General features: G+C 47.0%; 1 protein-coding gene across 2 annotated transcripts in view; it reads right to left on the bottom strand.

Moving 5' to 3' along the window:
* PLXNB3 (plexin B3) overlaps positions 1-25,885 on the bottom strand; it is a 71,073-nt gene that overhangs the window by 2,659 nt on the left and 42,529 nt on the right. For both annotated transcript variants that reach the window (XM_044269103.1, XM_044269102.1), the window contains exons 13-32: positions 20,146-20,315; positions 19,888-20,033; positions 17,640-17,745; positions 13,199-13,329; positions 12,937-13,113; positions 11,610-11,775; positions 11,275-11,508; positions 8,389-8,553; positions 8,156-8,304; positions 7,384-7,484; positions 7,072-7,289; positions 6,806-6,984; positions 6,658-6,724; positions 5,005-5,311; positions 3,668-3,771; positions 3,141-3,228; positions 2,890-3,056; positions 2,646-2,806; positions 1,079-1,226; positions 908-972 (exon numbers count right to left, since the gene is read on the bottom strand). In XM_044269103.1, the coding sequence (XP_044125038.1) occupies positions 908-972; positions 1,079-1,226; positions 2,646-2,806; positions 2,890-3,056; positions 3,141-3,228; positions 3,668-3,771; positions 5,005-5,311; positions 6,658-6,724; positions 6,806-6,984; positions 7,072-7,289; positions 7,384-7,484; positions 8,156-8,304; positions 8,389-8,553; positions 11,275-11,508; positions 11,610-11,775; positions 12,937-13,113; positions 13,199-13,329; positions 17,640-17,745; positions 19,888-20,033; positions 20,146-20,315 (3,049 nt within the window). The remainder of the gene's footprint in view (positions 1-907; positions 973-1,078; positions 1,227-2,645; positions 2,807-2,889; positions 3,057-3,140; positions 3,229-3,667; positions 3,772-5,004; positions 5,312-6,657; positions 6,725-6,805; positions 6,985-7,071; positions 7,290-7,383; positions 7,485-8,155; positions 8,305-8,388; positions 8,554-11,274; positions 11,509-11,609; positions 11,776-12,936; positions 13,114-13,198; positions 13,330-17,639; positions 17,746-19,887; positions 20,034-20,145; positions 20,316-25,885) is intronic.

The following is a 25,885-nucleotide window of genomic DNA, read 5'->3' as shown; positions in this document are numbered from 1 at the left end:
ATGTCCTACCACTTTGCTTCTGCATAGTGTAAGCCCTTCACCTCGCTGCTGAAGTGGACATAACTCTGTCACAGCTCTGCTCCTATTTCTGATGTCTCTCTCTGCTCTCCCCCTTTCTTCTCTGAGTGTTAAAGAGAGCAGAAGGGAGGGGGAGGAGGTTGTACAGTAGAGTGTGGAGAGAGGGGAAAGCATCCATGGAGGGCAGCTCACACAAGCTATAGATTGGGAGGAAAGCACATACAAGGCCGGGGGAAGATAGCAGCACTCTGGACACACAGATCCAGCATATATTACTAGGGGGCAGAAGTCCAATTGAGGGAAGTCTAAAACTAGGAGCAGGTTGCAAGTTGAATATCAGGGGGTCTGAAAAGGAATGAAGATTGCAGCCTGGAACTTGTCATATTAAAAGGTGTTCATAGCCAAGGCTTTCTCAACTTTCCTGAAACATACCTACTGCACAAGGTGAGTAGTGCGTAATCCTAAACTATTTGGGCCGCTGTGCGAGAAGCCGGAATACAGTTAACGGTCTCTCCCTATTGGCCGAATTGGATCACTTGGCTGCATTTACAACATCAACACCCCAATTTTTACCCCCGCTCTTTGCTCTCACGAGGCCCCCAGATTGTTGTATGTATGTGTTTTTCTAATATATAGATATATCTCTCTCATATATCCAGCCATCTCATATCCATCAGTCTGTCTACCATATCTCTCTCCCGCATATCCATCCACTTATCTCTCATATCCATCTCTCTCTCTCCCTCTCTCATAGCCATACATCATCCATCTTATATCTGTCTATCTATCCATCTCAGCTTGTTGCTGTGCCCCCCCACCAGCGAGACCCATGAGGACGCGAATGCCAGACAGCCTCTAAGTCTTATGCAATGGATGGGTATGTACTTACTTCTCCACCAGCTGCTTGTATCGTGGGATTTCACGAGCATAGAGTAATTTATTGACAGGCGAGTCCTGTAATGAAACAAGAAAAGTCATCCACAGAACGCAACAAGACGAAAGCCGTCCACAGAGCCACATTATAGATGGAGAGAAATTGCAGAAATCCTTATGTACTCACTCTGCCCACTTTATGCTCCGAGACGGTACATGAGTCGATGAAGGTCTGAGCAATGACTGAAAGGATGGAGTCTACATTCTCCGACACCTCGATATCAAAGACCATCTGAGGGTTCTTCAGTATGAGCACCCAGAACCTCTGCATCAGGCTGTGACCAGGCAAAAAGACAGATGGACCCCAGGAGTCATTATTAAAACATTGTTATGTTCTAGCGGTGGCTCCCCCTAGTGGTGATCCCAGGAAAAAGAATCAATGTTCCATCCCCTGTTACAGGGATGCCAAACTGGTGGAAAGCTAATGCCCGTACAGCCTACTGCTATCAGGGCATGCTGGGAGTTGTAGTTTGCAACCGCCGGAGGGCCACAAGTTGTACATCCCTGTTCTATTGCAATAAGGCATGGATGCCCAACCTGCGGCCCTCCAGCTGTTGCAAAACTACAACACCCAGCATGCCCAGGCATCCTACAGCAATCAGCCTACAGCAGGGCATGATGGGAGTTGTAGTTTTACAATAGCTGCAGGGCCGCAGGTTGAGCATCCCTGCAATAAGGTATTACATTAATGGTAGATTAATGGGTATTACACTTTCAGGGAATAAAACATATGTTTTCTATAATGTAAATTCATACTATTTTTCCGGTATACATTCTGTACCGATTCCTCATGATTTTCAAGAGCTCTGCTTGCGGTCATTCAATAAAAACCTTAAATGGTTACTTCCAGGGGATAAAAATCTATCTCAGTCATGTAATGAACACGTGTGCATGGCCTGTTACAAGACACAGCTCTGATAACAACCGTCAACCTGTGCGACAGTTTATTCGGCCTTGGAAGTTGACACTGAAGGATCATGGAATGACAGCAAGCAGAGATCTTAAAAATGGTGAGGAATTAATATATACAGAACTATATAACTTTTCATTCCACAATACATTATGGGGGTTATGACCAGATATACACCCATACATCAGGCGCAGATTTTGTCGCACGCCATAGTGCGACAGAATCTGCGACTTTTCTCCGCTCACGCCAGGTCCAAAAAAGGGGGCATGATGTGGGCGGCCCGTTTCATTCATCATTCCAAATGGTCTAAATGTAAGCCAGCGCCTCTTCATAACTCCGGCGGATCCACCTCCAGCTATAGGGGTTAACGCCGGTCTTAATAAATGTGCCCCTATATGTATTCCATGAAACCGGGACACTCATTTAACGCGTGCTTACATCTTTGTTCTGCCCAATCTGACCTTCCAGTGTGGTGCAATGCTCCTGCGTGCTGGGCGGTACAACTTCGCATGCCCAAAAAATACTGTGCGCTGGTCCGAGTAATTACATACACTCTGGGTATGGTACTCCCGCGAGTTGGAGCACTGCACCAGCGGGGAGAGAGGAAGGAGACAGCTTTGGGCCAACTCTCTATAGCCTTCCGAATGTCTGACTTTGGTTGCACCAAGAGAGAGAGCTCTGGAGCACAAACTTCAGCTCTGACAAGTGAAATACTCTGCACACTAAACCAACAGGAAAATTTGTGGGTGCTAGTAGGTTTTATTATTACTGTTACTGCACCCACCTGTGTGTCTTCCAGATATGAACTGTCTCCTTATCTACAATTCCATGTTTCTCAGCCATTTCATCCAGGAAATCAAAGAAGTATTTGATGGCTATGGGGACAGGCCGATTTACCCCCAACATGGCCTGGAAGGTGTCATCGACAAACTTCTGCAGTGTTCCCTGTGAGGAGTAAAGATGGGAAGTGTCTGCTGCGGCACATCATAACCAACCCTCCCTCTCCACCGGGCTGCCATCCTCCTTACCTTCATGTACAGCAGGCGCGTTAGGTAGATTTCTGGAATGGCTTTGGCGCGCTCTCTCTCCCGCAAGCTGCTCCGCCGCTGCTTACACACCTCCGGCTCCTCAGCAGACTTCACCAGGTGCCAGATTCTGATACCACCTTCTTCACCATCTTCCAGCATTGGAGTTTCTGATAAGGAGAGAAGCGATAAGATGGTAGGAGAAGTGACGTGGGGCAATGACAGTTCCGGGTCAAGAAGACCTGAATACTTACTCTCACCACCCATGTAATTGTTGCTTGGCGTCTCACATTGATTATTATGTAGCCGGGGTATTAAAGCGACAGTGGCGGCATCTGGGACCTTTTACAATAAGATGAGAATGGTAAAATATGCCCTAGACTGCGCTCTCAGATACATCACACTTAAAGGGGTTGTCAGAGATCTTGATGGCCTATCCTCAGGATAGGTCATGAAAATCAGATCGGCGGGGGTCTGACTCTTGGCACCCCCCCACCCAACGATAAGCTGTCTGGAGGGCCTCTTCCTCAGCTCGCAACATTACATTCATCGGTCACGTACAAGTGATTGGGGCTAGGCTGCAATACCAAGAAAAGACTCTACTCAATGGACGGCGCTGTGCTTGGTAAACTGCAAAAAAGCCACAGGCCTTACTGAAGGACCAGGGTCTCTTCAAACAGCTGATCGGAGGGGATGCTGAGAGTCGGACCCCCAATGATCTGACATTGATTACTTTAGGTCATCGATATTAAACACCCAGAAAATCCCTTTAATCCCTTACCTTATAATGGTTCAGTGTATTCAGCTTCTTCCATTGACCCTGAACTAAGGACGTCAAGTCCTCATCCGAAAGAGTCAAATGGCCTGCTTGACCAGAGCGCCACTCTGTGGAGACATCAGATAATAAAAATTACAATTCAGGATCCAAACTATATACCCGTCAACTTGACGCGCACAAATGCAATTTCCTTTAAAAAATATGAAGATGCAATAGAGACTTTGAAGACATGAAACTTGCATGCCACCATGACCTTCTCAGAATCAGAGAAGACATAGCTCTGTATAAGATCTCATCCTTTAAAGGGGTTCTCCACTTTGGACAATCTCCCCTGACGATAAGCTGGGTGCCTGCAGCACCACCACTGGTAAAGTGTAGTATTGCACAGTCCCTAATGAAATGAATGGGCTATCCATGTAATGCACAGACTTGCTGGGCCCTCCAGAGCAGTAGATGCACTTTGTATCCACTGTTCACTCTGGCTAATAAAAGAAGGTGCTGAACTTGGGGAACCCTGTAAAAACTCATAATTCTCTATTCGTGTATGTGATGTCTTTGGTCCATGCCTGGCGATATCTCCTCTCTCCTGGTGGGCACAGTCAGCGGAGTAATTACCTTCCCCACTGCACACTGCTCGCAGTCTTCCCGATTCTTAAAAGGCCAGCACCTGCACAGGCTTATCTGCACACAACCAATGGCAGTGTTCCCTGCGGTATACAGTACGCCTTCCGCTATGGGAAGGTGCCTGAGCAATAGGTTCCTAGCTTATCTAGTCCTGCAAATGTGTGCTATTGAATTGTTCTGGCCTCCTGTTCCTGAACTCCGCCTGATCACTGTATTGACCGTGTGCCACCTGCCCTATTGCCTGACTACGGTACTATATCAACTCTGCTTGTCCCGTTGGTGCCATGCATCAGTGTTTTTTGTCCCACCTGTCTCAGCAGCCACTAAATGGAGACCACTTGGCTTGGTGGTTCCTGCAGCGAATTACAGAACCCCTGTATGAGGATGAATGCAGGGGCCCACCTTGACAAGTCCCTCAAGCCAAAAATGTTCAGCAGGCACAGTGGGTCCACATATGTGTTATAGGGCATTTGAACATAAACCAGACAATCCCTTTAAAAGGTCCCCAACCCATATTCGCATGGTACATGAACGTGGCATAAATAACGGTTCCTGGTTGAATAATGCAGAGACATCCACCAGTCACATGGGATATGTAGGTTTTAATTAGTTGGGGAGGCCCAAGTGTTAGAAGTATGAAAGAGAAATTTGAAGTTTGTGCCGCATATTATAATACCCCTACACATACACCCTTACGGTATCTCTGTAGGCCTTACCTAGGTCAAGCGTGTGGACAGGAGATCGCTGAGAGAATGGTGTTCCTTTGTAGACATGGTTCAGTATCTTCCTTTTAACCTGTGTGATGGTGTCCGTGTCCAGCACCTTGACTGGAACCTGCTGCACTTCTGCCCCATTCTTCACTATGACTGTCAATGTCATCGCCCGGCACTCAATGTCCTCCCTCAGGAGCCGTCCATCGTTCAGAGTGCGCTTAGCTTTACCGGTCACTGCGTCCACCGGGCCTTTATCTACCTGATACATAATAGCCCGGTACAACCTGTACAAAGGCTCTGCTGCGGCCTCCTGTGGGTGGAGAAAGGAATCCGAGTAATTAAAGGGGTATTCTGGCCCGCGGCAATTATCAGTTATCCACTGGATAGGTGATAGATGCTATAATGGTGGAGGTCTGACTGCTGGGACCACCGCTGACTGATAGAAAGGTTGTGGCTAGAGGGGAGTTTAAATGGAGGGGTATTCAAGGGCTATGGCACCGGTGGCCTTGCAGTGCAGGGTAACAGGGTTCCTCTTCTGGGGATTATGGGGTCCCAGTGGTCACACCCACAGCAATCTAGCATTAATCACTTATCCAGCAGATAGGTGATCATTTCTGCAAGACAGAATACCCCTTTAACACAATATTTCAGATCCCCACATTAGGGCACCCCAAATATATAGGGGTAGGAGGTCTGTCTGAAGCCAGGAAGAAAAAATATTGTAGGTTGTAGATTAATCTTCAACAAAATGGCAGCTCACTGTATCAAACAATGACTGAAGATGTCAGAGCTGATTATACAATGATACCATTCAAGACGTATTGTCCAAGCGTTTAATACTGATGGGTCATCCTGGATAGGTCATCAGTATGTGATCGGTGCATGTCCAACGCCAGGCAGCCCCGCTGATCCGCTGTGTGAAGAGGCTGTGGCACCACGACCTCCCCTCTGCTTGCCGAGCACAACACCATCCATTGGATAGTGGCTGTGCTTGGTATTGCAGCTCAGCCCCATTCATTTGAATGGGACGGAGCTGTGTCTAGGCCTTGAGACCCAATGAAGGTGATGTCATTGACCTAGGAAGAGGCTGTGGTGCTCATGGAGCTGATCATCAACGGTGCTGAGAGTTGGACCCCGTCCATCAGATACTGATGGCCTATCCTGAGGACTGGTAACCAGTTTTAAAGGGGTTATCCAAGACTATAAAATGCTCCCCCATATGCCGGGCCCCTCACAATGAATCTACTTACCTGTCTCCCCCACCCCTTGCCACTCCTGGTCCCAGCACCGCCGCTGCTGCTTCAACGGCTGGCGGGGACGAGCCGCCCTAGCATCGCGGATGACGCTAAGGAGGGCCGTCCCCGCCTGCCATTGGCTGCTCCGCCCCGACACCGGATGTTTTCATCCGCGCACAAGGAGAAGCAGCAGCAGCAGTGCGGGGACCAGGAGCGATGCGGGGAGCCAGGTAAGTATATTCATTGTGAGGAGCCCGGCATATGGGATACCCCTTTAAACACTCAGACAACCCCTTACATATCTCTAGGACTTCTGGAACCTCTGCTGACCCTGAGAACAAAGGCCCCAAGGTCCCTGGACAGGAAACATGACATCTCGGCCTCACGGTGATCAAGTTTCATTAGACACATGAATACTAACCCGAAGGAAAGAGTGCAGACAGATGGACATCCAGTTGGTCAGCAGCTTCTCCACTATTGTTTCAGTCCTGACAACAGAGAGAGGGGTTCATGCTTGTCATTTTGGTCCTGACCAGTCACGTCTATATGGTGCTTAGTTCAACACCTACCTGCGGAGTACAAGTTTGGGGTTCTTGGCCACGCACTGCTCTATTAGGTTACATAGTAGGGTCTTCATGACATCGGTCAGATACTCCAGTTTACCGTGCAGAGCTACAGTGAGCAGGGAGGCGGCGTGACAGCGATCACGCTGCGATAATGTCACTTGGGTGTCCAGTGTTTCGATCAGCTTGGAGAGAAGAGATTTTACATTTTACCACCATCACATTATATTTCATAATAGTAGATAGAGAAGAGAGTCGGGATAACCATGTACCTTGGTAAGGAAAAGCTTATTATTGAGCAGGTTGGAGAGCTGTGTAAGGCCTTGCTCCACAGTGTTTCGTCTGCTCTCGGGAACATCCAGGCTCCTCCTGAGTGGTGAGATGGTGTCTCCGGGGAAGAATATCTTCTCGGTGTACGTCGTGTAGTCCAGGAATGGAATGCCCGAGCCTTCAATGTCACTGGTGAGATCCATCATTTCAGTCATTAGATCTGAAAATGGAAAAAATATATATAAAAAATTAGAACCCTGAAATACAATCCCCAAATCTAATGCGGAAAGAAGAGGCAGACACTGGGACAATACCAGTAAACTCCTTTCTGCACTGGTCTCCCACACTGGTCTCCAGGTTCTCCAGTTGCACGAGGACCTTCTCATAATCCCTCTTTGCCTTCTTACTCTGTCTCCTGTAACAAACCAAAACTTTTCGTCAGGACAGCATCTATCGTGCCTCTAGGCCTGTTGCTTATATAATGCCTACATATACTACTACTCACATCGGTCCCTGTACCCAATAAGGCCCATGTCATAGGAAGCCAATGAAAGAAGACCCTCCTGACTGACATGCCAGCTTTGGTAAATACATGTATTTCCTATAAAATAATTCTGGACTATTTTATTTTTTATTTTTTTAGAGCCCTTCTATTATTCCTCCTGCAAAACTATAAATAAATTGATAACCAGGTCTTCTTCCCCATGTCAATGCGTCCTTACACTTTTATATCAGAGCTTATAATGGCAGATTGTGTAGGCACACATTCTACCGACAAGTACGATAGACAACTTATACAGAGACGTCAAGGAGGAATAATAGAGGAATGTATAGAAAAGAGTTCTAAAAAAAATAAATAAAAAATGGCTCCATAATTGGAATATCATGGGGGACACAGGCATATGATAGGCGCTCTTTAGCCTGTGTTTTGGGAGGAAACGGAGTGCCCCAATGAAATCCAACCAAACACAGGAAGAACATACGAACCCAGTGATGCACGACCACCATGCTAACCGCTAAGCCACCGGCTTATGACAGAAAGTGGACACCAGCATTTATGAGTAGCAGTGGAATATGCAATCGTACCTGTACATGAAGATGATGATCAGCACAATCGGTATGAGCAGAGCAGCTCCTACTCCTATCCCAATCTTGGCTTCTTTAGGGAAGCTGGACTGCCCCTCCGCATCATATTTCACTTGTCCGAGGTTGAAACGCAGATTCCCCATGTGCACCTAGGTAAAGGAACGTATAAGGCTGTCGCATTTCTGGCAGGGCTATGTATACATGGAAGGGGGGGTACTTTATGGATCACTAACCACAAACTCCGGCAGAGAAGAAGCCCCGGCATCGAGCGGCTGCGGTGACGCAAGCGGCGGCTCACAGTACAAGTGGTTGTGGGTGAGCGTTTTCACCGTACATACACCATTTCCAATCATTGCCCGAACTTCTTGTTTAGTGATGCCAGAATCCAGACCTTCGCCCTAAGAAAAGTACAAGAAGAAGCAATGCTATGGACATACGAACTAAGGGGGTCATTTATTATTGGTAGTACGCCACTTTTTGGAGTAATTTTGTTGCAGTGGCCAAATCTGTGACCTTTCCCAGCCGGCCAAAAAAGTGGGCATGGCGTGGGCGAAAAGAGAGCGGGGCCAGCCGGACCGGCTCATTCATAATTTTTCATGGAAAATGGTCTTAAACTACGCCAGCAAAGGGAGATGGCGTAGTTTAAATCATGTCACACGGCCGGCAATTTATGTGGAGGCCCGCGCCACATCCGGCACCAGCGGAGGGGGATTAAGACCGGCGTCCTCTAAGTCAGGCATGCTCAACCTGCGGCCCTCCAGCTGTTACAAAACTACAACTCCCAGCATGCCCGAACAGCCTACACCTATAAGCCTACAGCAGGGCATTGTGGGAGTTGTAGTTTTACAACAGCTGAAGGGCCGCAGGTTGAGCATGCCTGCTCTAAGTCTTTATAAAAATAAAAAAATTTCGTCTATGCCAGTGTTTCCCAACCAGTGTGCCTCCAGCTGTTGCAAAACTACAACTCCCAGCATGCCTTGACAGCCTTTGGCTGTGCGGGCATGCTGGGAGTTGTAGTTTTGCAACAGCTGGAGGCACACTGGTCTATGCTGTCAGGTTTCCCAATACGGGAACGCCGATACTCCAGAAAACGCATATCCTGGACCAATAGCATTGTCAAGCTACCAGAATTTAGCTGTAGGACACAATGCAATAGGGCGGCGGTGTTCGTTGCGATTAGCGTCTTACACTGGCCAATAATAGTATGGAACGAGCGCTAACCGATGATATAACAAGTCGATTGGCGCTCATTTAAAGGACCTTTTACACGTGATCATGCAAACTGTACAGAGGATGAATGATCGTTAGTACAAATCGTATGTCCCCCATACTATGCGAATATTGTCCGTAGCACATCCCGTTTACACAAGGAGATGCGCTGCCAACATACAATCATTTTTACGTTAAAGGGGATGTCCCACGAAAAATATTCTACATTTTTCAAACCAGCACCTGGATCTGAATACTTGTGTAATTGCATGTTATTAATAATCTAGCATAGCCACTGAGCTATTCAATAAAATGTATCTGCATAGCGCCACCTGCTGTTTGTTATTTTCCGTATTTCTCTGTCTGCCTTGCTGAGATGGACGCACATGCTCAGTTGCATCCTTCAACTGCCTCCTGAGCTGTGATGGACCCTCTTCACACGAGCAAGTTCCATGCAGCGTACGTCAGCGAGAGCTCCCAGCACTGATGGGTCGCATAGCATTATATTGATTTATGATGCTATGTAACCCTTACAGTTCTAGAATGTATTGGATAACATTATGTCAGTGTTATACAACACATTCCAGAACTGTAGGGGTTACACAGCATCATAAATCAATATAATGCTATGCGACCAGTCAGTGCTGGGAGTTCAGGACGGGAGCTCTCGCTGACGCATGCTGCGAGTCCAATGCATGGAACTCTCTCGTGTGAAAGGGGCCACAGGGAGAGAGCTGCAGCGGAAAGGACACCCCCCCCCCCCCCCCCGAGCTGTGAGATTGATATAAATGTAGCAGAGCAAATGGAAAAAAGTGGAGACTTCTGGACCCATGTGAGGTACAGAACTAGTTGTAGCTTTGTTAGAAAGAGATTGCCATGTACTATGTCTGAATTTCATTTTTTTTTATTAATCATGGGGATAACCACTTTAACCCATCTCCGGTGGGTATGGCATTGTAAAAAAATAAATAAAATAAAATATTAAAAGTAAAAAAAAATATATATATAAAAAAAAAAGTCTCATCATATCATTGTGTGTCCAGTGCTGAGCTACCATCTCCAGCTCCAGCACATGAGCAGAAGTATGACGTGCTTTTCTACATGTACGCCAGTCAGGAGCAGCATGTGCCATTGCTGACAATTAGCCGTCGAGGCCACTGATTGGCCAGTAATGGTGACATGTATGCAAACGGCACATCACTCTCCCAGTCCTGAAGTGAAGACAGGGACTTTGAGTTGGACCTGACACAATCTGAAGAGGCATTTTTAAAAATGTTAACCTTGAGAACATGCCCAACCCACCGGAGATAGGTGAACAGCCTCGGACCACCTCTTTTATAAAAAAGATCCAATCAGCTGACAAATGAGAGACGGTTAGAGACCCATCGGCCCATGGAAAAATGGGCCTTTAGCCACAGAGGATGGAAGCCTCAGATGCAGCATTTGTGGTAGGGTGGCCACATATAGGCGACCCTCTCACTGTCCTTTATAGCCTATGAAAGACTGAAAGCAGACTGAGCTGTAGGGTGTCTGCATGTGTGCAACCACCTCTCTGCTGCACAGGAACCTTGATCTTGCCATCGCTGAGGGTCTGAAGATGATCTAGTCCAGGCATGCTCAACCTGCGGCCCTCCAGCTGCTGTAAAACTACAACTCCCACAATGCCCTGCTGTAGGCTGATAGCTGTAGGTTGTTCGGGCATGCTGGGAGTTGTAGTTTTGCAACAGCTGGAGGGTAGCAAGTTGAGCATGCCTGATCTAGTCAAAATAAAGTACACAGCTTTTTCTATGTGTGCACTTTACACGTTGTCAAATACACAGATGGATGAAGTGAGCCAGTGGACACAGGGAGAGCCCTCACCAGCTCCCCACAAAAGCTATAGGTAGTAGATGACCATGTTGTATTTGCACCTCTATGTCCAGTACATTCCCAGGCTTCAGGCTGTATGGTTTACTGGGGTTGTCACGGTTCAGAGGCTTCAGAGTTGGGTTCTTCTGGTAAGTGAAGTTCTCCCCGAGGCTGCTGAATGGGATCCGAATATTGTCTAAAACAAAGAATATATCCACAAGGATGCAGTTGTCGGGGACAGAGGGTGAAATGCACTCCATGACTGCGGAGGAGTTTTGGAGACAATTTTCACTAATCTGAAAGACAAATGAACAATTGATATTACAAACAAAATACTGGAGCTAAAAATTCAAAGTATTAAAAGAGAAAGCAGCAAGATGATCATGAATGGCCTCACCTCCTGGACAGGACCAGGTATAAATTCCCTCCTTCGTCTCCTTTTCCTTCTCCTGTTCTCGTCTCCAGGCTGAGGGTCTTCTACTGGTGACCTGGTCAGGGCAGACATACGTGGAGTCTGAACAACGTCCAGGTTCAGACCAGTTACCACAACTCTCCGTCCTCCCCTGTGGAAGAGGCAATGGATTATACATGAGATTCCGGCTCCATGGAGTCTTAAAGAGCGTTTTCGGGGAGATTTTCTACTGATGACCTATCCTTAGCATTAGGGCCAATCGGGTCTGACCCTCCCCTCTTCTTCCAACAGCGCCAAAACTCCCAACAGCAGTAACCCCCATTTAAATCGCTGATCGAGGTGTAGCGACACGCATATAAGGCCTCATGCAAACAGTGAGTCCGCAATATACAGGCACCAGGAGTTTGTGCACCACATCACTTGAATGGGTCCGCAATCTAGAAGGTGAGGAGCGAAGGCAGAGAACCCCATGTAAGCATTACGGAGAGCTTCCGTGGGTTTTCTGTCCATTCCGCTACACCGCCAAAAAATAGAACATTTTCAAATTTTTTTTGTGGTGGGGACGGATCATGGACCTATTCAAGCTGAATGGGATTGCATCTGTCTGCGCCAGCCACGCGGATGGTGCCAGTGCATTGAGAACCGCAATTTACAGTCCCCAAAGGACAGAACGGGTGGCATGCATTCATGTGCATGACCCCTAACTGTGTAGATGTGACTGGTACTGCAGCGTAGCCCTGTTCACTTTAAAGGGGTTATCCAATGCACATATCAGTGTCTGTATTAAAAGAGTTGTGCAGGCAGGCCATATTGATGGACTATCCTCAGGACAGGTCTTCAATATCTGATCGGTGGGGCTCCGACTCCTCGCACCCCCTCCGATCAGCTATGTGAAGAGGAGGCGGCACTTCCAGCGGCGGTGCAGTGTAAGCACTTGTAATTACAATGCGCCGCTAAGACTTCCAAGACAACGAGCAGTGTAATCTTGAAGAGGAAGTAGAACTTGCACGACTGCCACCTCCTCTTCAAATAGCTGATCAGAGGGGGTGCGAAGAGTAGGACCCCCCACCGATCAGATATGCCTATCCTGAGGATTGGTCCTCAATTTTACTGGCTGCACAACCCCTCTAACAAATGACGGGGCCATGGCATCCTGGAGAAAGTAAAGGCCCCTTAGTTCTGCTGATAATGGGGTTCCTGGGGCTTGGACTTGCACAATCACACATTGGTGGCCTATCCAAGGAGAGACCATCAAAATAAAATCGCCAAAAACCTTTTAACCTAGACTGTAGACCATGTTTTCGGTTCCTACCCATAGAAAGCACTGGAAGGGTAAGCAGAAGAAATGGTTGGGTTTTCTGTGTAGTTGTACAGTGCGTCCTCCAGACGTCTTACTGCTTGACCATAGAACACACGGACCTGCATCTCCTGCTGCACAGAACTGGGGCTTGTGATACAATATAACTCGTCGTCTATTAAGTCTCCAAACCTGAAAGAGGCATAAAAAAAGGATCAAGTCTTCTGGTCACCGACGACACAAAAGAAGATTAACAACAGAGAATAGGACTACTAACACTTCACAAGGCAAATCCCCCACAGTCACAGTTATCTGGTCACCAGTCAATAGCTTGGAACCAGAAATGGTGATCACTGTCCCACCAGCCATGGGACCTCTTAGTGGATCCAAAATATGAAGAATAGGGTCCTGCATTAAAAGAAAAAAACAAAACAATTTATGTTATTAATGTGATGCCCTGGTCCCAAAATGTATTGCAAAATGTTAAAACAAGGGCCAGGGGTGTACACAAAGAAATCTCATGGTTCCATCCAGAACGAGCCCTACACAGAAGTGGCATAATTAAATTAAAAGGAATTTATATAAAACTCTGGCTGCCCACAGCCACCACCAGGGGGAGCTCACTGCATATGTATTTATATAGCTTCTACAGCTCCCCTAGTGGTGGCTACAGGAAAACGCTATGATTATAGGGCAGGAGAAATTCAGTTCCAGGCAACATAGTAGTTGTGTCGTTTGTGTTTATGGAAGGTACATCACTGAATGCAATTAAACAGAGGGCAAAAAAAATAAAAATAAATCACAGAAATTCTTATAATCAACCGGAATCGTCAGCAACAAAACATACAGGTAAAACTCGAAAAATTTGAATATCGTACAAAGTTCATTTATTTCAGTAATGCAACTTAAAAGGTGAAACTAACATATGAGACTCATTACAGGCAAAGCGAGATATTTCAAGCCTTTATTTGTTATAATTTGGATGATTATGGCTTACAGCTGATGAAACCCCAAATTCACAATCTCAGTTGCCCTTTGCTCAGGGAATATGGATTAATTAGCTGACTAGAGTCTGACACTTTGAGCCTAGAATATTGAACCTTTTCACACAATTCAAATTTTAAGCTGCATTAATGCAATTCCTTATAATTTGCATTACTGAAATAAATGGACTTTTGTACGATATTCAAATTTTTCAAGTTTCACCTGTAAAATGTGATCTAAAAAGAAACCCGGTAAAGCAGTACTGTGAGATTTTGCAGTACTAGTTATTATATGGTACAAACTGCCATGTATGATTTGTATTACAAGGGTTTCCAACCCGTGGCTCGTTAGCTGTCACATAACTACAACTCCCAGCATCCTTTTATAAAAGCACAAGATGTATGCACCCAGCATACTATTCTTCGAGCACTGACTAAGGGTCCATTTACACAGCCGTAAGTGTTTTGCGGACCACACATCACAGACACTAATAGAAAATGCCTTTTCTGGTCCGCAATTGCGGATAATAGGACATGTTCTATTTTTTTCATGAACAGAATTGCGAATCCCGAAAAAACGGATGCTGATCCCAGAAACGCTGATTCGCATCCGTTACAGCCCCATTGAAAGTGAATGGGTCCGCAAATTACAGATGTGTGAATGGACCCTAATACATGCAGTGTATTATATCAGCACAAGGCATTGGCGTAGGGGTTGCAGCGGTCGCAGTTTACGACCGGGCTCCTAAGCCAGGGAGGCCCACAGGGACCCCTTGCCAGTGGTTCAGTGCATCTTACAAAGGCAATACTAGTCAGCGCTTCCATTATGCAGGAGGCGGGGGAGTGAGGCGATGTGAGCACTGCACTTACCCCTCCTCCTGCTCGGTCTTCGCGGGGCCCGCGCTGCTGTGTGCTGGATGCCTATAGCGTCAGGACGTACAGAGCGCTCTATGACATGATGCTGCAGGAGGTCAGGTGACTGTGCAGCATGGGCCCCGAGAAGAGAGCAGGAAGACCGCCAGACATGGAGAGTGGTGGCAGGAGAGGAAAGTTAACTTATTTTGAAGTCTGATATGGGGGATCTGAGAGGTGTAAAGGGGGGGGGGGGGGGTCTTGAAGTCTGGTCTGAGGTCTGATATGGGGGTCTAGAAGTCTAATGGGGGTCTGGAGGTCTGATGGGGGTCTGGAGGATACATTGGTGGTCTGAGTGGTCGAATGGGTGTCTGGTCCGAGATGGAGCTTTCTGACATGGATGTCTAATGGGAATCTGATCTGAGGTCTAAAACTGGGATCTGATATGTGGTCTCACAAAGAAGTCTAAAGGGGGTCTAGTCTGAGATTGGGGGGGAGAAATCGGGTCTCACCTGAGGTCTGATATGGGGGTCTGGGGTATTTTTTGTACTGGTACACAATATAAAGTGGTATTTTCATACTGGCGGAAGGGTTGCACCGGGTATTAAAATTATCAATCCCCAATCAATACTTTTCTACCGGTATCGATACGATACCGGGGTCTGCCTTTTACAGATACTAGGCTGCGCTACTGCACAGATTAGTATCAGAAAACATGGCACGCGCTGCTCTCAGCGCACACCATGTTCCCTCAGCAGCACAGGGGAGAAGGAAACAGTCTCTCCCTACTACCCCCCTGTGCCACTGCTGCTGCCGCTGCCACCAATGAGAAGAGAGAGGGGAGGGGCTGTGCCCACTGCACCACCAATGAAGATAACTCACCCATTAATACAGATACAGGAGGCGGGTGCCGGCGGCAGAATCACATAACCGGCACCCAAACCTCTATGACAGGGAGCTGCGATCAGCAGCAGTTAACCCCCTCAGGTGAAACCCTGAAGGGTTAACTGCCGCTGATCGCAGCTCCCTGCTATAGAGGTCGGGTGCCGGTTATGCGATTCTGCCGCCGGCACCCGCCTCCTGTATCTGTATTAATGGGTGAGTTATCTTCATTGGTGGTGCAGTAAAGTCATTGGTTGTGCAGTGGCAGTTCTGATTGGAGCCCTAGCAGCGAAGCCCTGGCTGCCATAGTCGGTTCCCTGCTGCTGTGTGCACAAAGCCCAGGGCAGCAGGGAGAGTGTAAAGTCCTATTCACCCTAATAGAGCTCTATTAGGGTGAAAAGGACAAGGGGTGAAAAGATACCAGGTTCTAGCCCCTAAGGGGGGAAAATTGTTATTAAATAAAAAGTAAAAAAAAAAAAAAAGGTTTTAAAAAGACCCCATCAAAATATTAAGTATAAATCACCCCCTTTCCCTATTTTACATATAAAATATATAAAACAATAAATAAACAAACATATTACATATCACCACATCCGAAAAAGTCCAAACTATTAACCCATTCGCTACCAGCGCCATACATGTACGGCGCTGGAGCGATGTGTAAACATGGCGCCCGCTCGCAAGTGCGCGGGCGCCATGGCCAGCAGATCTCTGCTGTTTCAAACAGCAGAGACCTGCGGCTAAATAGCGTGACCAGAAATAATAAGATCACGGCATGTAAATGCGCAAAAACCCGGAAGCGCTTCCTACCGATGCCCCATGAAGCCAATGTGGGCATCGGTAGTTGCGCTGATCACTGTAAGCCTTGCTGACGAGATGGCAGACAGGATAAGAAATGAGCAATTTCTAGTGTAAAACTCATTTTAAAAATCCCTGACAGAACAAAAAATAAAATAAAATAAAAAACATTATTTATAGGCTCATATATGAGCTTCAAAATTATATATATAAAAAAAATAATATATATATATATATATATATATAGTTTAACTCACCCCCCCTTTCCATATAATTAAAAAATAAATACCTAAATAACAATAAATAATATAAACATCATGGGTATCATCGCGACAAAAAAAATGCCCATACTATTAAAATATAAAAAAATAAAAATTCCAATACGACGAATGGCGTAACTGAAAGGGTCAAAATTGCTTCTCTTACACCCAAAAAATTTAATAAAATGTGATCCAAAAGTCACGCACACTCCAAAATGGTATCAATAAAAACTACGGATTGTCCCGCAAAAAATGAGCCTTTAAACAGCTCAGTAGACATAAGTAAAAAAAAAAGTTATGGGGGTCAGAATATGGTTTACATTTATTTTTACATAGACATAAAAAACCTATACATAAGGGGTATCGTTGTAATCATACTGACCCAGAGAATGAAGGGCATGGGTCAGTTTTGCCGAACGAAACGACACGGGAACATCCACCGTTTTTGGATTTTTTTTTTACTGCTTCTCACTACATTTTATGCCATAATTAATGGTGGCATTAGAAAGAACAACTTGTTGCGCAAAAAATAAGCCCTCATACAGCTATGTGACCGCAAATATAAAAAAAGTTATGGCTCAAGGAAAATAGGGAAAAAAATTAAAACTGCGTGATTTGCCATTTTTTAGTCACCTTGTCTTTTTCCGCGTGGTATCGAATATCGGAATATGTTTTTATTGTTTTGAAATCAAATTTTTGTATTGTGACAACCCTAACTGGCGGTACTAATATTTGCAGGGGGGACTGTTTTTGCAGGATAGTATTGGGGGGGTGGCAGGATAGGGTGTTGAGGGCAAGCTGAACTGTTGCACCAGGACCCATGAGCATTTAGCTACACCCCTGGCACAAGGCGTATGCACGGGCAACATGCAGCAATGCCCCTGGTAGCACCTCCAGAACTTACTGGCACTGACCGCCTCCGCTCTATGTAAAAACCACTCACCTGATAAAAGAAAACCTCGCTGGAGATACCAGGATCACGACCATTTACTGAAACTTTGACAGCGCCAGACACCTCCTCTGGACTAGCGGACAGTGTGCAGACAACCCTGTAGGTATGGAGTTGGCTTTAATCAATGCAGGTTTTATAAGACCTCAGAGTACATACAACTAATGATACAGTCTCTCTAGGTATGAGATCTGGCCATGAATATCTGATCGGCGATGCCCACACCCTACACCACCGAGCAGCTGTTCTGCAGCAGCTACAAAGTAGGAAGTTGGGATAAGTTGCATCATTTAATATTTCATACAATGTATCGTATTTTCCGCTTTATAAAACGCACTGGACTATAAGACTCACCCCAAGTTTAGACAACAGAAAACTAAAAAAAATATTTTCTAGAGTCTCTTTGAAGGGAATGTGGTTTACTAATGTGGAGGGGTCAAGGTCAGCAACTTTAGGGTGAAGTGTGTGAGTGTGGGGGAAATAGTTTTGATCAGCTCCTGTTACCCTTAGTGTGTCCTGCTGACCATTGTAACAACCAGCAATGGTTCATGTGGTCACCTCATTAAATGTACCTATCCCAATAAATGTGTGTCCTGTCATTGCTCTGTTGTGTCCTGCCATGCTTCTTGTTCTGCTAATATTTTTAAGTATATGTCTGCGACACATACACAGCTCTGCTATACACACACACACAACACTGCCATACAGAGATACAGCTCTGCCATACACATACAAGTATGCTAGACACACAGCTCTATGACGCACACATACAGCTCTGCTACACCCACACACTTATCTTTAATAAAAACTCACATTTCCCTGCACTAGTGCCCGCTGGATGTGCACTCTGACGGATCATTAAGGACGCGGTCAGGGGGTCTGGCCACACTGGATCTTTGTGACTGCTGTTTATAAGACGCAGATTTTTTCTTGCTAAAAAAGTGCGTCTTATAAAGAGAAAAATACGGTACTTTACACTTTCACTGTATATAGTCGCTCAGCAGTAAGGAAGTAGTTAAAGGGGTATTTTTTCAGTGCAGCTTTGACTGCGAAAATAAGAAATGCTGATCTGGACTTCTTATTTGCATTACTGCTCATGTAGTCCAGAATCATGGTGACAGATCCCCCTTTAAGGAGCACTTTTTTTTTTCTTGCAGACACTGCACCTCTCCACATCCGTTTTAGTAAATAATCCCATTACGCGTCAAAAAATTATTTATTGTGGATCTGTGTTGTGCGGTTCCTCTGCCATTCCTCCTAGAAATTGATAGATTAATTGACAACCTGGGTGTTACTATCTGGGGTGTGTCCTACAAACTCAGACACCATTCAACCAGCACTGACTTTGCTAGGGACACACCCTTTTAACTTTTTTTTTTAAGGAATAAGAGGAACGGCAAGTTGAGTTCTAAAAAAGTATGTTCCTGAATTGTAATTTCATGGGAAATACAAGTCCTTACTAAAATATGCATGTCAGGAGATTTATGTGACTCTTTCGGGAGCTCTCAAACTGACAAAGGGGCTGTGGATGTCTTCGGGAGCAGCCATAATGGTCTGTCCAAACCTACTGTGTGTATACATATACACACACATACACACACAGGGGGTGCACCACCAATGAGGCTAGGTGATTGCCTCTTGCCTCAGGCACCACGAGGTAGGGGCAAGAGGGGGGAACGGAAGGGGGATTATCTGTTTCTGCAGTATAGTATTGGGAAGCACAGTGGGCACAGTATGTGGCGCTGTATTACCCTGTATATTTTGTAGCGCTCTATGTAATGTTTGACAAGTATGTCTTTAACAGTAGGGCTGGAGGGAAGGGGTTAGGTTAAGAAATTGGCATTGGGGTGTTGGGGCACCGCTTCAGTTTCCACCTCAGGCAGCAGAAAGGCTAGGTGCACCCTTGCACACACAGTTTTTCTCCCTAGGATACCGCAGAATTCAATCCTGCCCCTGCAGTACTACCAACCTCCAGCAGGTGGAGCTATTAAATAATAGGTGAAGCTTGGCACGGCAATCAAACCGTAACCAATTAAAAGTATGTCTGGGTCCAATGCGCTAATAAACACGTCTATTTCTGGATGGCTCCTGGGGATCGCAGGCGCTACTGGAACTTTTACAGGCTGGACACTAAAATTGAATGTACATTGAAGTAAACAGCAGGGCTGAATTAGCCAGAGTATTGGAGGAAATAACTGAAAAGAACATCATACATCAGGGGTCTACATGGCTGTATACTAACCGGTTGGACACGACGTAAAAATCTGGCAGAAGGGCGCAAGGCTTGTCACAGACCGTCACCGACACTTCATCGGCTTTCTGGCCCATATTTTCCCCATCAATAGTAATGGTGGTTCCTCCTTCTAAAACACCAGTCTTTGGTGAAAACTAAAAAAAATAATAATAAATTGTACGCAAGGTATTGTATTGCCCTCTACATAATCCACTGCAATTCATGGTCTGTGGAACCAAAACGCTGTACAAGGTCCTTTATATTTACCGTGTGGATGAGCGGCGTAGGACAGACATGGACGGTGCTCTGTTCACACTGACCCTTGTGCACGCACGACGCCTTCTCTTCCGCTCCGCACCACAAGCACTGGTACTCGGGCGGTAAGGACTGGCAGCGGCTGCAGTCTGTCTGGCCCACGGAGCAGTTATAGAGAGTCACTGAGCGACAGAACCAGAGAACAGGAGAAAATGGTATGAAACCCATACATTGTCAATAGTTGTTAGCTGACTCCCTCCCTCGTTCCCCATACACATTCCATAGTTGTCGGCCGACTCCCTCCCTCGTTCCCCATACACATACATATTCAATAGTTGTCGGCCGACTCCCTCCCGGGTTCCCCATACACATACATATTCAATAGTTGTCGGCTGACTCCCTCCCGGGTTCCCCATACACATACATATTCAATAGTTGTCGGCTGACTCCCTCCCGGGTTCCCTATACACATACAATAGTTATCGGCTGACTCCCTCCCGGGTTCCCCATACACATACATATTCAATAGTTGTCGGCTGACTCCCTCCCGGGTTCCCCATACACATACATATTCAATAGTTGTCGGCTGACTCCCTCCCGGGTTCCCTATACACATACAATAGTTGTCGGCTGACTCCCTCCCGGGTTCCCCATACACATACATATTCAATAGTTGTCGGCTGACTCCCTCCCGGGTTCCCCATACACATACAATAGTTTTCGGCCGACTCCCTCCCTCGTTCCTCATACACATACATATTCAATAGTTTTCGGCCGACTCCCTCCCGGGTTCCCCATACACATACATATTCAATAGTTGTCGGCTGACTCCCTCCCGGGTTCCCCATACACATACATATTCAATAGTTGTCGGCTGACTCCCTCCCGGGTTCCCCATACACATACATATTCAATAGTTGTCGGCTGACTCCCTCCCGGGTTCCCCATACACATACAATAGTTTTCGGCCGACTCCCTCCCTCGTTCCTCATACACATACATATTCAATAGTTGTCAGCTGACTCCCTCCCGGGTTCCCCATACACATACAATAGTTGTCGGCTGACTCCCTCCCTCGTTCCTCATACACATACATATTCAATAGTTGTCGGCTGACTCCCTCCCGGGTTCCCCATACACATACATATTCAATAGTTGTCGGCTGACTCCCTCCCGGGTTCCCTATACACATACATATTCAATAGTTGTCGGCTGACTCCCTCCCGGGTTCCCCATACACATACATATTCAATAGTTGTCGGCTGACTCCCTCCCGGGTTCCCCATACACATACATATTCAATAGTTGTCGGCTGACTCCCTCCCGGGTTCCCCATACACATACAATAGTTTTCGGCCGACTCCCTCCCTCGTTCCTCATACACATACATATTCAATAGTTGTCGGCTGACTCCCTCCCGGGTTCCCCATACACATACATATTCAATAGTTTTCGGCCGACTCCCTCCCGGGTTCCCTATACACATACAATAGTTGTCGGCTGACTCCCTCCCGGGTTCCCCATACACATACATATTCAATAGTTGTCGGCTGACTCCCTCCCGGGTTCCCCATACACATACATATTCAATAGTTGTCGGCTGACTCCCTCCCGGGTTCCCCATACACATACAATAGTTTTCGGCCGACTCCCTCCCTCGTTCCCCATACACATACATATTCAATAGTTGTCGGCTGACTCCCTCCCGGGTTCCCCATACACATACAATAGTTGTCGGCTGACTCCCTCCCTCGTTCCTCATACACATACATATTCAATAGTTGTCGGCTGACTCCCTCCCGGGTTCCCCATACACATACATATTCAATAGTTGTCGGCCGACTCCCTCCCGGGTTCCCCATACACATACATATTCAATAGTTGTCGGCTGACTCCCTCCCGGGTTCCCCATACACATACATATTCAATAGTTGTCGGCTGACTCCCTCCCGGGTTCCCCATACACATACATATTCAATAGTTGTCGGCCGACTCCCTCCCGGGTTCCCCATACACATACATATTCAATAGTTGTCGGCTGACTCCCTCCCGGGTTCCCCATACACATACATATTCAATAGTTGTCGGCTGACTCCCTCCCGGGTTCCCTATACACATACAATAGTTGTCGGCTGACTCCCTCCCGGGTTCCCCATACACATACATATTCAATAGTTGTCGGCTGACTCCCTCCCGGGTTCCCCATACACATACATATTCAATAGTTGTCGGCTGACTCCCTCCCGGGTTCCCTATACACATACAATAGTTGTCGGCTGACTCCCTCCCGGGTTCCCTATACACATACAATAGTTGTCGGCTGACTCCCTCCCGGGTTCCCCATACACATACATATTCAATAGTTGTCAGCTGACTCCCTCCCGGGTTCCCCATACACATACAATAGTTTTCGGCCGACTCCCTCCCTCGTTCCTCATACACATACATATTCAATAGTTTTCGGCCGACTCCCTCCCGGGTTCCCCATACACATACATATTCAATAGTTGTCGGCTGACTCCCTCCCGGGTTCCCCATACACATACATATTCAATAGTTGTCGGCTGACTCCCTCCCGGGTTCCCCATACACATACATATTCAATAGTTGTCGGCTGACTCCCTCCCGGGTTCCCCATACACATACAATAGTTTTCGGCCGACTCCCTCCCTCGTTCCTCATACACATACATATTCAATAGTTGTCGGCTGACTCCCTCCCGGGTTCCCCATACACATACATATTCAATAGTTGTCGGCTGACTCCCTCCCGGGTTCCCTATACACATACATATTCAATAGTTGTCGGCTGACTCCCTCCCGGGTTCCCCATACACATACATATTCAATAGTTGTCGGCTGACTCCCTCCCGGGTTCCCCATACACATACATATTCAATAGTTGTCGGCTGACTCCCTCCCGGGTTCCCCATACACATACAATAGTTTTCGGCCGACTCCCTCCCTCGTTCCTCATACACATACATATTCAATAGTTGTCGGCTGACTCCCTCCCGGGTTCCCCATACACATACAATAGTTTTCGGCCGACTCCCTCCCGGGTTCCCCATACACATACATATTCAATAGTTGTCGGCTGACTCCCTCCCGGGTTCCCCATACACATACATATTCAATAGTTGTCGGCTGACTCCCTCCCGGGTTCCCCATACACATACATATTCAATAGTTGTCGGCTGACTCCCTCCCGGGTTCCCCATACACATACAATAGTTTTCGGCCGACTCCCTCCCTCGTTCCTCATACACATACATATTCAATAGTTGTCGGCTGACTCCCTCCCGGGTTCCCCATACACATACATATTCAATAGTTGTCGGCTGACTCCCTCCCGGGTTCCCTATACACATACAATAGTTGTCGGCTGACTCCCTCCCGGGTTCCCCATACACATACATATTCAATAGTTGTCGGCTGACTCCCTCCCGGGTTCCCCATACACATACATATTCAATAGTTTTCGGCCGACTCCCTCCCGGGTTCCCCATACACATACAATAGTTTTCGGCCGACTCCCTCCCGGGTTCCCCATACACATACAATAGTTTTTCGGCCGACTCCCTCCCGGGTTCCCCATACACATACAATAGTTTTCGGCCGACTCCCTCCCTCGTTCCCCATACACATACATATTCAATAGTTGTCGGCTGACTCCCTCCCGGGTTCCCTATACACATACAATAGTTGTCGGCTGACTCCCTCCCGGGTTCCCCATACACATACATATTCAATAGTTGTCGGCTGACTCCCTCCCGGGTTCCCCATACACATACATATTCAATAGTTTTCGGCCGACTCCCTCCCGGGTTCCCCATACACATACAATAGTTTTCGGCCGACTCCCTCCCGGGTTCCCCATACACATACAATAGTTTTCGGCCGACTCCCTCCCGGGTTCCCCATACACATACAATAGTTTTCGGCCGACTCCCTCCCTCGTTCCCCATACACATACATATTCAATAGTTGTCGGCTGACTCCCTCCCGGGTTCCCCATACACATACAATAGTTGTCGGCTGACTCCCTCCCTCGTTCCTCATACACATACATATTCAATAGTTGTCGGCTGACTCCCTCCCGGGTTCCCCATACAATAGTTGTCGGCTGACTCCCTCCCGCGTTCCCCATACATATTCAATAGTTGTCGGCTGACTCCCTCCCGCGTTCCCCATACACATACAATGTGTGGGGCCAGCAATAGGTCAGGCTTCCAGATGGCACAAACTGAATGAGAGGGTTGATCTCCCAAAAAATAGTCCCTGTACAGAGTGCCCATTGTGGACAAAATGCAATTGTGATCCATTAAAACTATCGGGTTACCGTAGTCACTCCATTATGGAGTACAGATCACGTCTCTCATCTGATAGGATATTGGAGTGAGGTGTTGACTTAATTCTGGTGGGGGAAGTTGATCCACCAGTATGTTAGGGTGAATCTATAGGTATCTAGATTACCCAATACGTCCCTGGCTACCTATTGGATTCTTCCAAACTAGCAGAGGAGTACTCGATTTTGTGAGTACTCGCTTTAAAGGGGTTCTCCTATATCCTCAGGATAGGTTATCAATTTCAGTTCGGCGGGGGTCTGACACCAGGCAACCCCACCGATCAGCTGTATGAGGAGACGGAGTGCGCAGTGCACACGTGCCGTCTCCCTTCCTGCTCTGCTGCCTATGGCAAAGCATCGGTGAGCAGGATGGGAGACGGCACGTGCACACTGTTGGCACGCCTTCCCTTCATACAGCTGATCGCGGGGGTGTCGGACCCCCGCCGATAGGGGATATCTTCGGGTCATCAATATAGATGAGCCCGGAGAACCCCTTTAATGAGCAGTCAAAACATAGGTGTGGAGAGAAACCCTTCCCTTGCTCCTTTCTTACACCCTTAGGAGAAGGTCGAGAATGCACGCAAGGTCACAGACGCAACTGGTATCAGGAGGTAGGTGTGGAGAGTGACCTTTTCTTACACCCCTAAGCGGGGCAAGGAGACAGGGGGAGAAGGTACCTTCAGACCACACATACACACTCCTATCAGAACCTAGGTGTGGAGACAGACTTCCTCCACTGCTGAGGACCTCTCCGCTTGCTCTTTTCTTGAACCCCTGAGAGGGGGAAAGAGAAGAGGAATAAGGGACACTAAATTCCCCCCCCCCCCCCCCCCCCCCCCACACACACACACACACACTTCTATCAGGAGGTAGGTCTCTTAGTTAGCAAGTACTACCCCGTGCCAGATGGCACAGGCACCGCTTCTCCCCCATACTGATGGGTTGAAATCAGAAATGTCAGAGAAGAGCCGCCATGTTGTGTCCATACACATTAGGGTCCTGTCATGAGGACTCACTATAAGCTCCCAGGTTAGATGTTAGATGGACCCATTATACCGATAGAGGCCAAAAGAGTGTCCTTTTGGCTTCCATTCGGCAGTATCCACCGGTGTTTACTTAACTTTTTTTCATTTTAAACATGGCTGCCCATGGGTGATGGTTTCCATGAAATGCACGCACCCAAAGACTCAATGTCTTCGGATCTCACTGACCTGAGCGACCTTCAAAGGGTTGTCCCACTCATTAAATAAATTGAATTGTCACATCCTTATAAAAGAAGCTATACTCACCCATTTCATCCCAGGCTGCTGCAGCCACGTCGCCATCTTCTTGGCTTCATACCCTGGACACCACTGCAGCCAATCACTGGCTTCAGTGGTACATAGCACAAGACAGATGAGGTCAG

This window comes from Bufo gargarizans, chromosome 9 (genome assembly GCF_014858855.1).
Source record: "Bufo gargarizans isolate SCDJY-AF-19 chromosome 9, ASM1485885v1, whole genome shotgun sequence".
NCBI classification, from domain to species: Eukaryota; Metazoa; Chordata; class Amphibia; order Anura; family Bufonidae; genus Bufo; species Bufo gargarizans.
This window is presented reverse-complemented; position numbering and strand designations above follow the sequence as displayed.